Below are 15,162 nucleotides of genomic sequence, written 5' to 3'. Positions count from 1 at the left end.
ACTTCCGAATTGGTATAGAGAGTACCCTGTTCTGTCCGCTAAACATAAGTATGTTAACACAATCCCAACCAAAATCACCAGAATCCCTGCCAGAACATATATACACACAAATATCTAGAGGTCAGACATACGCCTCATTGGGCTGCGAGAAAAACAGCCCACGTCAGATTTAAAGAATTTTAATGTAACCATAGGTAGCTGTGACTCAACAATGAGATACTACAAACGCAGATATTCCATAGCATGTGTGTAGCCAGGTGACTGCCAAATGTGTTATCACTTAGAAACCGTAAAGCAAATCTGAAGGAGAACAAACTAGGGGAATTGGGTGGCGGGGTGATTGTAGACAGACATTATTTCAGCTGTCCGCGGCTAAAATAGTAAAACTTTCTCTCTCGGGGCTTGGAAATTTCCTTGATTGTTTAAACATGCCCCGTGTCTATAACCCGAGAATCTTGTAGTGTACTGGCAGACGGGGGTTGTGTTTCGATTGCACCCCTCTAAAAGCAGCTGTAAATGCCTTTAAAACGGAACATTGCATGACATCATCATCAGCATCTGGTAAAACATGGGCTTGCCCACAATAGTTTGGTTGAGGCTTTAACTTACCAGTAACTCTTATTTATTTTTCCTTGCCTGGAAAAATAATCAGAAGAATAAAAACGGAGAAAAAAAGAAGGGTCATTCGGTTGGCATTACCAAAAATTTGCCTTCCATGGCCTAATGCGTGCAATTACTGCGGTAACTTCCTGCGCTGAGTTGAGTTAAGCGTTGCCGTGGAGTTGGAATGCTGTATTGGCCAAAGCAATTAAACAAGCTAAACAGAGCAGCAGCTTCTGTTTGATTCTGGATAGACTTGCAAGCTTGAGTTTGAAGACCGCACACAGATTTACAGTAGTAAGATGGATTAAGCTATTAAAGATAGAGGGAAGCAGGACTTTTGTTAATTCTTCATCCATATGATTTGGTTGGAGTCAGGCGTGCTACAGTTTAGTGGATCATACTTTAACACTAGCTATGTTTCTATCCAAAAAATGCTGATTAAACCTATGGTGTCAGCATATCAAAAGTAAAAATGGACTTTACTGTGGCAGGAGAAGCGGTGTGTATCTTTTATTTATTTTAATGAATGACTTGCACTTCAGAAGATGGAGAGCGCAGATGCTCTTGACAGCTCTGGAGGTTATTAATAATATAATATAAATAAATATAACAAAAAACACTAATACTGAAATGGTAAAGGCGTTTTATGATCTTTTTTAACAAAATCTCATGACCTTTTTTAATGCGCATGCTGAAATTTGTGCGGTAAAAATGTTTCCATTGTAGTTTATGCATGTTTTTTTTTATCAAATAAAAAGTTTATCTTACTCAGTTATGAGCATTTTCAAGATTTATGCACATCTTAGCATTTTCTTCAACCGACTTTTTTATGTGCATATCCAAAATGTGCATAAAAATAGGCGGATGGAGATGTAGCTAGTTTCATTTGTGTTAAAGTTAACTGAATCAGTTACTAATCTGACAACTTCAACTACGCCAGAATTATTGTATAAAAATTGTGTAAAAATATTCGGCGTCAGATTAGCGTGCGCATTTATTACAGCCTATATCATGCTTGTGTGCTGAGCTGCTGACTTTAATAATTGCTTACATAGACAGTATACCATCACTTTGCCTTTTCAAGCTTCTTTGGAAATGAATGAAAATTAACTTTGTTTGAAGTATACTAGGGCCTTAGCACTAATAAATGGGAGGAATCTGAAAGTATTCTCTAATTTTGAGCCATGTTCTTTTTCAGATATCTCATTTAAGTATTATATACTATTTTTCTAGATATAAGCAACTCTTGAATTATGCTTAAAAATTAGTTATTGCTGTTACTTCAGTAAATTATAACAAATAATAATAATAATAATTATTATTATTATTATAATGATGATAATAATAACAATAATAATAATAATAACAATAATAATAATAATAATAAAATCTTACATTTACATAGCGCTTTTCTGAACACTCAAAGCACTTAACACATTTTTGGGAGAACCTTCTCATCCATTCGCCATGTGCAGCATCCACCTGGATGACGCGACGGCAGCCATATTGCGCCAGACCACACACCACACATCATCAGCTGATTGGTTTAGAGGAGAGAGTCTTAAAGCCAATAATGATATGGGGATGATTAGGAGGCCATGATGGACAGAGGCCAGAGGGCAAATTTGGCCAGGATGCCGGGGTTAAACCTCTACTCTTTTACAAAGGACATTGTGGGATTTTTAACGGCTAAAGAGAGTCAAAACCTCGGTTTAACGTCTCATTCGAAAGCCAGCATTCACTGAGGAGTATAAAGTCCCCATCAATATACTGGGGCATTAGGACTCATTAGGACTCACAGCTACTCAATAGTCTTTAGTAGGCTTGAACACGTTGCTTAGTTGGATCAACCGTGTTCGATTAAGGTTAGAACAAAACTGTGCAGAGCTGCGGCCCTCCAGAAATTGAGCTTGAGACCTATGCTGTATATAGAGGATGATGGAGCTCTTGGATTTCTTCTCAAATATCTTGTGTTCCCATAAATTCTCAGGGGATTGAAATAATATTAGGATGAGTAATCAATCACAGAATTTTCATTTCTGGATGAATTACTTATCAGTCACCTACTCATCAGATCCTCCTCAATGCATTTGATTCATGTCTTCTTCAAAGCAGATCTTGGCACTGTCCCACCAACCAGCCGATGCCACCAAAGAAGCCGATATGACAAGGAATGGGTGTGCCTACAGAATTTATGGCCAAAGCATGTGCTCAATTTCCTCTTCAATCATTGGTTGATTGTACCACATTAAAAAAGAACTGAAGTTTGTTCAGCTCTTGCCTGAGCAGACTGGATGTTTCGGATTAATCCAAGAGAATGGGTAATATCAGCATCCAGAATAGCCATGTTTTGTTCCTAAGTGATGGGAGGCTGACCTGAAGGTTACCACCACTGCACCGGTTTGGATTTGCAATCCAAGGTACAAGTATGCCACTTGTTCTACTCTGTCAAAGTGCACAAATATCTGTTGTAAACACATTGGTCTTTTCTGGATATTTAGCCCTTGTGGCTGGGCTAGGTGGACAGTGTTGTAGTGGGTATGGGTGGCTTTGGCAGTTAAGCCGATGAAGATGACAGTATCACTGGGAAAGATCAGGACTACTCTCCTGTCCTCAAATGCACTTCTAATGATTGCACAAATTACCCTTGTTGAATAGCTTGTGGGGGTTCTGTATGAATTGATATTTCCCTGCTGATCTGCATACAGCTGGTCAAGCTTTGGAATGGCATACATGGGAGGAGACAGATTTTCACAAGCATCACTACCTGGATCTTGCATGAATTTGAGTTCTCTGAAAGAACTTAATGACTGTTCCAACACTTCACCATCTGACATACATCATTAGTGCTTTGCTTAAACGTTGGCACTGATAAATTGAATTGGCTCTTTTAATTTAATAAATTAATTTAAATAAAATTAAGTTTTTAATTTAATAGAGCAAGCAGGTCAAAAATCCCACAACCCTCCATTGAAGGAACAAATGATGTAGTGTCTAGAACATCATAAACCCCACCGGAGAACATTCTGTGCATTTTACAAAACAAGTATCTTGGCCAAATGAATTGGCTCTACACCAGGACCCTAGAATCAGCTTTTCTTTTTGGGTGTGGGGATGCCTAATAAAATTACTCTGGACATTAGAATGTTTTTTGTTTGTTTATGAACAGTTAATTTGGAGGAAAAGTTAATAATCCTGAAGAAAGTCCTTTTTCAACAATAAGCGAAGCAATAGCCATCCAGCAACCCCAAAACACATCAACAACACCACATCAAAGCTATTGTAATTTAAGTAATGTCATACCGGGCTCTCTCTTTCATTTACATCAGCTCCCAGTGTTATTATGTTTTCACTACTGATGATTTTCCCTCAGTGGACCAAAGAAGCAACGAAGCAGCTCCAGAACATGTACCTATAACACAGACTCTAGAATACACAAGATGTATCACTCGTATAGTTTTGAAAGGGGAAATCTGTAACGGTCAATATGGCAAATGAAGCTCTGCCTTCTAGTACAGGAGCCAGTTATAGATCTATATAGACTGAGGATTCTCCGGGGAGTGGCTCGGACCAAATGTGAGTTTCTGCAGATTTTCATTCGAAGATGACACATTTAGAAATTAAACTAAGGAGACAGTTTTTGTTTTATTTAATTGGTGATTCCTAATATAAAGTGTAGCTATAAGCTTGGCAAGCACTTTTGGAGAATTTGTTGTTTTCCCATTTAAACAGAATGCCTGAGCATACCACCCGAGAGGCGTTTCAAAGATGGCCGGCGAGTCAAATGACTTTGAAATGACGTTGGTGAACCAACACCAGACAAAATCTACTGACATATTGTAAAAAAAAAATAAAAATAAAAAAATCTGTGGATTTATGCAGAATGATTTCGATAGTAGCAGCAAACATCTTTAAAAAAATTCTTTTTAACTTTTTTTTAAGGTTTACCATGCAAATCCAATTAAAATCACTTAAAGACTCTCATATAATATGACAGAACATGACTTTAGAAACTGTATTGCACATAGATCATATAAACATTTGCATATCATTCCATAATATTACTAAAATTACTATTAAAAATTGAATAAATATATATTAAAATACATTTAAATAAGCAAAATGGTCTAAAAAAAATGCAGATTTCTGTGGGTGCAGATTCAGTGTGGGCCTACCTATAACACGATTATTCTTGACCATGCAGTCATTCAGTTTCCTTTGGCTTAGTTCCTTATTTATCAGGGGTCGGAATGAACCGGAATGAATGCGGAATGAACTATTCCGGCATATATTTTACACAGTGGATGCCCTTCCAGCTTCAACATAGTACTGGGAAACTGCCATACACTCAATTTATATACTGCGGGGGGAAACAGAGCACCCGGAGGGAACCCACACGAACATGGAGCAAACTTCTCACAGAAATACCAACTGACCCAGCTGGGACATGAACCAGCGTCCTTCTTGCTCTGAGGCGACTGTGCTAACCACTGAGCCACTGTGCCGCTTGACTAATGAATTAAAAAAAATGTATTCTATCCTGCATTAACTTTAGCCAGCTTTATTGTTAAGTTGTTTTGAACCACCATTTTTTTGGTAAGATATTGTTCATATCAAAGTCTTAACTGTTACAGTCACGTTCACATGCTACTGAAGACCAATATGCTTTGAACCCTCTACAATAGCAGACAGAGATCATAGTCTATCAAATAAAAGTCGCAGGCACAGAAAGTGTAATTCTGCCAAATCCGTCCAGCTGCCTGAAAATCCTGATCCTATAAGTGAAAACAGAGACTAGAGGTTGTGACACAACATTTGGATGATGATAGAGCTGTATTTTTTTTATGTGTGTCAGACTTTCATTTAACAGTTCGGCAAAACACAGACGACATCCATCTAAACTTCATATATAAACCAGACTTCTTTAATCAAGCGTGTGGTTGACTGACACCATGTTGCACAAGACCAATTACAGGCTAGTGCGGCCAGGTCCAGCAGTCAACACTATAGACAAGCATATATGCTCTCTTTTACTGGGAACTTGGAAGTCGTAAATCTTTTCGCTGCAGTTCAACTCAAAGGGCAATTTTTCATTGTGAAGGGTTCACAGAGGTCTAAACGTGGGTGGACATTGAAAACTCACAGGAGGTGATCGTTCCCCCCGCAGGCATTTGAGAAGAGACAACATCGAGAGTCGTGAAGCAGAATGTGCAGATTTAAACGCTTCACTTTCTAGGCTACAGATTGCGGTGATGTCATGCCGCAAACGACAGAGGTTTCCTGTGCCGTTCACTCCCTTTCTGTCTACATAAAGCCATGCATTTTCTTCCCCTCTGCATCTTCCCCTGTGTTTAGGATAGCATGCGTCATCTAGATACCAGCAACTGTTAATGACTGCAGCTTAATTACTGTGTGCAAAGGTACACAAAACCTCAAATCAGGGGCAATTAAGAGACCCATTTAGATTTTAATCTGCAGTGCACCTTAAATTTGGAAATTTACAGCCGGATTTCTCATGTCAGTTGTTTAAACGACAGCATATGCTACTTGGTAGAGTCAACAAGGTCAAAACATGACATTCTCAGTGCAAGTTCTTGGTCAATAGTGAAGTAACCAATGGAAATTATATGTTCATATGCTTTCCTAATGGATGATATCTTGAAACCTTTTGTTTTTTTTTAGCATATTCTGTCCAATTATCAAACGCTGTGACTCCTTTAATCCATCCAGTTCTGAATGATGAAGTTCCACACAACAATTGTCATTTTTACTCTCAAGATAGTTGCTGATTTAATCTTGATTTCTGAATCTAAAAATAAAATTATGTCGACTTTGTTGTCTTCAAAGACACCTGATCTGTGCCAATTGTCCATGATGAATTACGTAACTTCCTATTCATAAAATAGTTAAATACTAAACTGAAGAACAAACTGAAATGACGTATATTCGAAAATCTGGCTTATACGAACTTTGCCTTGAGTTCTTTTTGGCAGTTCAAACAGTGAACTTTGAGACATTGTTTTGACTCCTAAACACCTGTGAGATAAAAATTATACAATTGGTTTGCATATTCTGGACTTCCGTCTTCTTTAAATTGCAATTAATTTGTATCCCATATCCAAAAAGGTCTGACAGGAGAACAACATCCAACACAACATCACCAAGTTACCAACATGATTGCGTAGTAGAGCTGGTATAGATGTAACCACACCTGTACCATCACTCAGCCTTTTTGAACAATTTTTTACCCTCAATCGAAGAACAACAAATACATGTTAAATTATTTTTTCCCCCTTTCATCTCTTGTCTGATCATTCTGGTTTACCTACTGTTTTTTAAGGGTTTGGACCTCTTTTAAGCACACCAGAAAACAAGTGAATGGATGGCCAGCACTCAATCTTAGGCTTTTAATTTAAGTTCACCCAATAAAGGAAAATTTGCCTTCATTTACTGGTTACTTGTTGCAAACCTCTTTGAGTTTTTTGTCTTCTGCTCAAAGGCAGATACTGAATAATGATGGGGGGGGGGGGGGGAAACTGCCATGACATACTTCAGAATATTTAGTTTTGTGTCCTACAGAGGAAAGACATTCATAAAAGTTTAGAACCAATTGAGTGTGAGTAAATAATGAAGACATTGTCATTTTTGCTGCATTCAAGCTGCATTTCCAGCCTGATTTCACAAGGGAAACGTAAGTATTTTACGTTTTGTCAGTTAAATGGCGAATTCGTATCATTACAGTTGTATGATTTTTAAAAAGGAGATGTGGCACCAAACCCCACCCCTAAACCCAACCATCATTGGGGAATCAGGCTGGGGAAAAGAAACATATATTTTCTCAGTGACAAGAAAAAATGAAACTGCTTTGTCTGAAAGGGACTTATTGACTATAAAGGCTTATTGACTACTCCTGAAACCCCTGTTGTAAAACAGAAGATTGTCTCTATGAAAACAGCACTTTAGTAGTGTTATACTAAATGCCAGATGTTAAAACCGTAACTCTTAGAGGTGATAGCTTATACACATAGACACTAAATTCACACCTTTGCTCTCTGTTTGTGTGAAATGGCAGTCGTAATATTCAAGTGTAACATATGGCTGAACTTTAAGTGGTTTTGCTTTTGAAATGTACACTACCTGACAAAAGTCTTGTCGCGGATCCCAGTTGTAAGAGCTCCAAATAATACTTGACTTCTAGTTGATCATTTAGTAAAGTAGCAGAAGGTCAATTTTTCTGATGAATCATCTGTTGAGCTGCATCCCAATCATCCCAAATACTGCAGAAGATCTATCGGAACCCGCATGGACCCAAGATTCTCACAGAAATCAGTCAAGTTTGGTGAAGGAAAAATCATGGTTTGGGGTTACATTCAGTATGGAGGCGTGCAAAAGATCTGCTAAGTGGATAGCAACATCAACAGCCTAAAATATCAAGACATTTGTGCTGCCCAATACATTACAAACCACAGGAGAAGAACAATTCTCCAGCAGGATAGCGCTCCTTCTCATATTTCAGCCTCCATATAAAAGTTCCTGAAAGCAAAGAAGGTCAAGATGCTCCAGGATTGGCCAGCCCAGTCACCAGTTATGAACATTATTAAGCATGTCTGGGGTTAGTTGGAGGAGGAGGCACTGAAGATGAATCCAAAGAATCTTGATGAGCTCTGGGAGTCCTGCAAGATTGCTATCTTTGCCATTACAGATGACTTTATCAATAAGTTATTTTAGTCATTGCAGAGATGTATGGATGCAGTCCTCCAAGCTCATGGGAGTCATACACAATATTCATTATTTTTCCACTGCAGCATGACTTTATATTCTGTACTGGACATTATTTCTGTTAAGTGACAAGACTTTTGTTTAAGCAAAGTCAGACCTTACTGTCCTAATTCAACAATTAAAAAAATCAAGGCATGATCATGTTTTATTTTGGTAAAACAAGCATAATGTAGAGGCCTTTCCCTTTCATATAAGCCACTTCTGATACCAAATGATCAACTAGAAGTCAAGTTATTATATGCTGTTCCTAAAATTTCAATAGGCAACAAGACTTGTCAGGTAGTGTAGATTTTTAGATTCTACAAAGACACTTCTTAGATGGGTATGTTATTTTGTTAAGTTTGCAATGAACTTCAGTGAACTTTCAGTTTTTTTTTTTTTATTATGTTCCCAATCAGATTGTCCAGTGCACCAAGAGCTGTTTATAAAATATATATATATTTCAAGAAAATAAACTGCACCCTTAAGCATGCATCACTTTGCTCCAGCACTGGGTTGACTGATGGATTATGCTTATCGCCATGTATACACACAATACAAATGCTCTAGCTCTAGAACTGTCAAGAATAAAGATTACTGCGGTCATCTTGCACGGCAATGGTAAACTCCAAAATGAATGAAAAACAGAGGGTCATATTTTTCCCTCTGACTAGGCTTGATGACTCTCAAGCAACTTTATATTCCGGTACAGTAACAAAAAAAAAAGCCCAGGCAACTGTTCACACAACACAGAGGCGTTTTAATGATCTAAACACGTTTTAGGCTGTAAATGTTTTACCATCAAAAACAAATTACTGTACAGCCTAATGGAATCCAGATAGTAATTATGCTTCAAAGTTTTGCTCAACTCATTATTGTGCTACACTGTTCGCATATAATCCTCCAGGAAAACACTGCAATAGACAACTGAACTGTCAGATTTGTAGATTGAACGGCTTGGTGTTATTTATCACACATACACATTCCTTCACAACATGACTGTGTGAAGAAAAAGGTCTACCTGACAATTCTCATGTCCCAACAAGAAGGAGGGGGGCAGGGGGTACTGTACAGGACACTTGGCTATCTAGTGGTCAACTTCTGTATTACACGTGCAAGAAATTAAATAAATAAAACATTAATAATTAATAATCGAAGAAGAAGAAAATAATAACTAATAAATAAATAAATACACACTGTAGATAAATACCAAGGTTGCTTGGCTTATCATTCTACCTCTGATGTACATAGGTCCAAGAATGGCAGCTTGATGCCATTAGTTTATTTTTATTAATCATTTATAATAATAATACTTATGATTTTATTATTATTATTATTATTAGTAGTAGTAGTAGTAGTAGTAGTAGTATATTAAACTCAGCATACTGGCTATTAAATTACATGACAAATGAACACTTTTGTAGCAATTTTAAACTTTTATTTCCACTAGTGTTATTTTAAGCATTAAAGTAGACACTAAACTTGCACTTAGTTTGTTTTCTATGTATAAAAAAGTCGCTTTTGATGATTAATTAATTGGATGCAGACATCAAATTAAAAAATTGGTATCAAAACAGTAGGCTACAGAACATTTCAAACACTACACTGGGATATTTGTCACATGTATTGAGTATATTTATTGATCTCCAAGGGTTACATTTATACGGTAATATAATGATTGTAAGAATAAAACTATTATGAAGTATGTTAGCTGTTTTACAACGACACGCGACATTACAAAAATGGCTCTGGATGTAGAGTTCAATTGTTTCCTAAAACATTTCCCAGGAAAAAATCCATAATTCACTCACAAAAGGGTCCCACTTTATATTAAGTGGCCTTATAAATATAAATACATATACAAATAATAGAAATACAATGTACTTGATATGTTAAGAATGTATTGCAGAACACTTCTAGTGCTCTTGAGGTGGGATACGGGTAGGTTTAAGGGTGGGTTATAGGGTGTAAGCGATGGCCAGCAGTGTAATTATAGAAATTAATTACAGATAAGTACATGTATTTAGACAATAAGTACATTGTTAAGAATGATTAGTTTCAGTTTAAGCCACTTACTACAAACGTAGGACCCACAAATGTCCTAAAATATCCCCCGTGACAAATTCCCAAAGTGACTTTCTCCCATAAGCATGCAATAGAAAGAAACTTTTTTTTTAATTAATTTGCACAAACATACATGTGATGAGTTTTATTTTACATTTTTAGGTTATTAAAATTTATCGCACACCTTATGGATCGTTTAATGACTCGAAAACGGCCAATAATATTGATTATATTAAGGTTTTCACAGACTAAGTCATTCAAACATAGCCTACATTTGAGGAATTTTCCTTTTATATATTTTAGGTTATCAATACAGTATGGATCGTTTAATGACTCGCAAATGGCTATCATTAATAATTAAGTATCCCCACATTCGACTTGCTCAGAGAGAAATAATAATGACGCTCGCGTTCTTGTTGCGTCGCGTCGCGTCTATGACAGAAGAGCGCGTAACGGAATCCTACCTGTTGGAATATCCTTATTTGTCTCCATGCCCAAGGTACAATGAACACAAGTCACCAGCATCAAAACGAACGCGTGAAAACCCCGACGCCGCTCCATCGTCGCCTCAGTGAAAGTCCTCAGAGACTGGAGTTTATAAAGTTCTGCGACTGGTCAGCGAGCGGAGAGTCCGAAAATCCCCGAGGTCAGCAATAAAACATTTCTCGCAGATCACCTGAATGAAGTCATTTCTGCTGGAGATTAGACTGAAAAAGACGTGTTGATTAGTCCCTCAAGAACGGGCTGACTGTGATGGTGCCCTCGGTGTTCCCCGGACAGGGTGACAGGAGCGTATGATTGAACAAGTACAGCTGTGTTTGAGCTCCCCTCCTCCTGCTACAGTCCTCAAACACGAGCTCAAATAATGCCCCCTGCGCCGCCCTCATTTCATTACACCCAGACCAGCATGCTGCTTTCTCTGCACAGGGAGGAAAACGAGTTTTTGACCACACTGTAAAAAAAAAAAAAACTTTACATTTACATTTTTATATAACATATTAAGTTAAACTTTGTATAATTTAATGCCCAAACTTTTTTATGAAGGGCCGAAAACCAAACTTGATTAAGGGGAGTGGGCTGAAGATATGTATCTGTATTACAAAGTTGCCATGGATAATTTCCTCATTTATTTCAAAATAAAAAACATGAATCATTTTAAATAATGCATAGTATATATTTTTAGATTTTATAATGGCCCTATTACAATGAAAACATAATTCCATTTATAACACAATGGAATTTAATGCCGAATACATTAGCCAAGCTGCCTTTGCCTTGATTTGCTTACTGAGGACTTCTAAATTGTGCTCTATCCGCCGAGCAACAGTATGCTCATATAAAAAAAAAATAAATAAATAAATAAAACATTTGGATTTAATTACAACATTTAATTAAAATATTTGCTTAATAATAAAATAAACCAGTGCAAAGTTTTTTTTATATATATTAGAAATGACAGTCAATGTATGTGTATTAAAGGCTTCCCAAAATTCTCCCTCTTTTCAAAGATGGAATAGTGGGCCAAATCAAAGGGCCCTAGTTTGGGCATCTCTGACTTAAAGCATTTAGCTGAAACCTTGATTAACTTTTTTTAATAAGTTAAAGCAACATAAAATATTTGTTGTCTTGACTTTTTTGTCTTCATTTTTTTTTTATAGTGAACTTTGAATTTAATTACAGATAAGGTTTAACCTCAACAAAAATGTAAAAAAAAAAAAAGTTTAATAATTATATTACTCACTCACTATTCTTAGGCTTAGTCCCTGATTTATCTGTGGTCTGCCTGATCTGATGCCCTTCCAGCTGCAACCCATCTCTGGGAAACATCCATACACACTCATTCACACTCATACACTACGGACAATTTAGCCTACCCAATTCACCTGTACCACATGTCTTTAGACTTGTGGGGTAAACCGGAGCACCCGGAGGAAACCCACGCAAATGCAGGGAGAACATGCAAACTCCACACAGAAATGCCAACTGAGCCGAGGTTTGACCCAGCGACCTTGTTCCTGTGAGGCAACAGCACTACTGCGCCACTGCGTTGCCCAAAATGTATTATTATTATTATTAATAATAATATTATTTTTAATTGTTATTATTATTATTATTATTATTATTATTATTATTATTATTATTATTATTAATAATAATAATAATAATAATAATAATAACAATATTTTTATTGTTATTATTATTGTTATTATTATTATTATTACTTTATTATTATTATTTATTTTTATTTTTTATTATTATTATTATTATTTGTATTTATTTATTGTTATTATTAGTAGAAGTATTAGTATTATTATTTATTTGTATTTATTATTATTATTATTATTATTATTATTATTATTATTTATTTATTTAATTATTTTTTGGGGTTGGGGTTGGGGTTGTCATAGTAAAATCCCTGGTGAATGATTCAGGAATCATTTAGTACAGTGGTATTTGGATCTGAGACAGGCTATAAACTCAGCATTTTCATAACCGCAGGCAACCGTTCCTATCAGGAAATAGCATTAAAAGCGTAATGAACATGCTAAATAATGTTGTAACGGAGTCGTTAGCTCATTATTAAGCCTGAAAACTCTCAACTTGGAAAAACAATTGTGTTGAGGCTTGCCCACATACATTCACTGACCGCCTGATTACTGCTCTACTTATAAAAAAAAGCATACTTTTCCCTGCAGGCATATAAATTGAGCTCAAATTTACCCACAATGACACTGCAGTGCATAGAAAAGAAAGAGCACGTGTGCCAAAAGCTAAAAGCTATATGGGAGAGCTGGATCTTGACCACGCTAGTTATGCATTTTATTGTGGTCTCAAGCTTTCAGACATATGGTGTCGATGCACACAGTGTAATAATAATGAGGTAATCCGCTCCAAGTCCAACACTCTTATTAACCACTGATTGATGTCACTGAAGCCAGTGCGTTCCCATTCATCCCTTTCCCTTTTTACAAGATTCACTCATGCGTGCAGCATTGAGCAGTACAAATATTCGAAACACAGGTTCATCAGAGGTTCACGACTATCTGCGGGTCATTAAAACGTCTTGTCGCAGCCTTTTGTCATTACAGATGGAAAATGTTTTCAAGTGTGGAGATAAGTAATGGCAGGAATGATAAATAAATGCAGCTTCGTTTCAGTTCACCCACTGACACTTCACAGCTTTGTGAGATCGAGGGGTTTGTTTGGACGTGTCGGGGGGGAGGTAAATGTTTCTAAACGCTACCAAAGCCTGAACAGCTGAAATCACTTCTGTTTGATTCAAGCTGGCTTTGATTCGCCACATCTGGCCTTGAGTATACAGTACATTGAGAGACAATATAGATGTTAGCATGTGTGTGTCAATTAAATGTGCTTGTTTTGTGGGTGGTCAAATGATATTGCTTTTACACTGTTATGAAATGTAAAGGTTTTAATTTAAAGAACTGAAACTAATGACGCTCATCTTGATTCACACAACCAAATCACTCTGGAAAAGTAGTGTAAGGGTGAATTAGAAATGTGAGGTTTTACTGTATTAGTTAAGTACATTTATATAGAAGTACAGTGCTCGGCATATATAAGTACACCCCTCACAAATCTATCTTTTAAATTCATATTTTTAATAGGAAGCTATATACTATTATTTGCGCATAGATTTGTCAGTATTGAAGCCAAATCAGGAGCTAATCTAAGAAAGTAACTTACGATAACGATCCAAAAACTGGTACAGCCAAATTGATATGTTATAGAAAATTTTTAAATATAATTTTTATAAATAAGAAAAATCATAAGAAGCATGGAAAATAGAAAATTTAGTTATATTTTGTTGGCTTTAATTTAATTTAATTTTATTATTATTATTATTATTATTTTGCAATATTTAGCTTAGATTTTATTGTATTATGTTTCCATTTCTAAATATGTTTGGTGACTAAAATATTATTTTCAATAAATATTTCTGTTTATTATATGTATTATATGTTTATTTATTATGTATAAAATACATTGCCTTCATTCTCTGAGAAATAGAGAAAAATATTAATTTCAAAATCATTTTAATTTTTATTTTGATCTCTTAAAAATGATTGAAACTTTAATGTCCCTTAACAGTAAAAAAAAAAATATATATATATATATATATATATATATATATATATATATATATATATATATATATATATATATATATATATATATATATATATATATATATATATATATATATATTATATATTATATATTATACATATATAATAAACAGAAATATTTATTGAAATTGATATTTTAGTCACCAAACATATTTAGAAATTTATATATATATATATATATATATATATATATATATATATATATATATATATATATATATATATATATATATATATATATATTTTTTTTTTTTTTTTTTTTTTTATATATATAATATCATGTTATATATATTTTAGATAATTTTGATGTATTATTTTTAGACTGTGAACTGAGTTTATTTTTGTTAGATTAGTTCCACATTTTGCTTTGGTACTGAATAATAAAATGTATAAATAAAACAGATGTTATTGTAAATATTTATGTAGAAAACATACATTTAAAAGAGAGATCTGTGAGGAGTAGATAGATCAAATGATCTTCAACTTGCTGTTATGAGACCAATTTAAGCGTGGACGTTTAGGTCTACTCACTGAAGGCAGGTTTTTGACTTTAATCTCCACTGTTCTAATTGACTTTTATGAAACAGGG

At 35.3% G+C, this 15,162-nt stretch overlaps 1 protein-coding gene and 1 long non-coding RNA gene across 16 annotated transcripts in view; one reads left to right on the top strand and one right to left on the bottom strand.

Moving 5' to 3' along the window:
- The window catches only part of plod2 (procollagen-lysine, 2-oxoglutarate 5-dioxygenase 2), a 78,423-nt gene extending 67,202 nt beyond the window's left edge, over positions 1–11,221 (bottom strand). For 4 of the 6 annotated variants that reach the window (XR_015524244.1, XR_015524245.1, XR_015524246.1 and 1 more), the window contains exon 1: positions 10,890–11,221. Coding sequence is in view for 2 of the 6 variants with exons in the window: in NM_001089464.1 (NP_001082933.1) it covers positions 10,890–10,986 (97 nt within the window). In the remaining 4 variants the exon portion in view is untranslated. 6 annotated transcript variants of the gene reach the window in all.
- Positions 1–15,162, top strand: part of LOC137489281 (uncharacterized) — a 602,555-nt gene that overhangs the window by 394,112 nt on the left and 193,281 nt on the right. The gene's annotated exons all lie outside the window — the stretch shown is intronic.

Source organism: Danio rerio, chromosome 24, assembly GCF_052040795.2.
Source record: "Danio rerio strain M-AB ecotype USA chromosome 24, GRCz13ab, whole genome shotgun sequence".
Lineage (NCBI taxonomy): Eukaryota > Metazoa > Chordata > Actinopteri > Cypriniformes > Danionidae > Danio > Danio rerio.
This window is presented reverse-complemented; position numbering and strand designations above follow the sequence as displayed.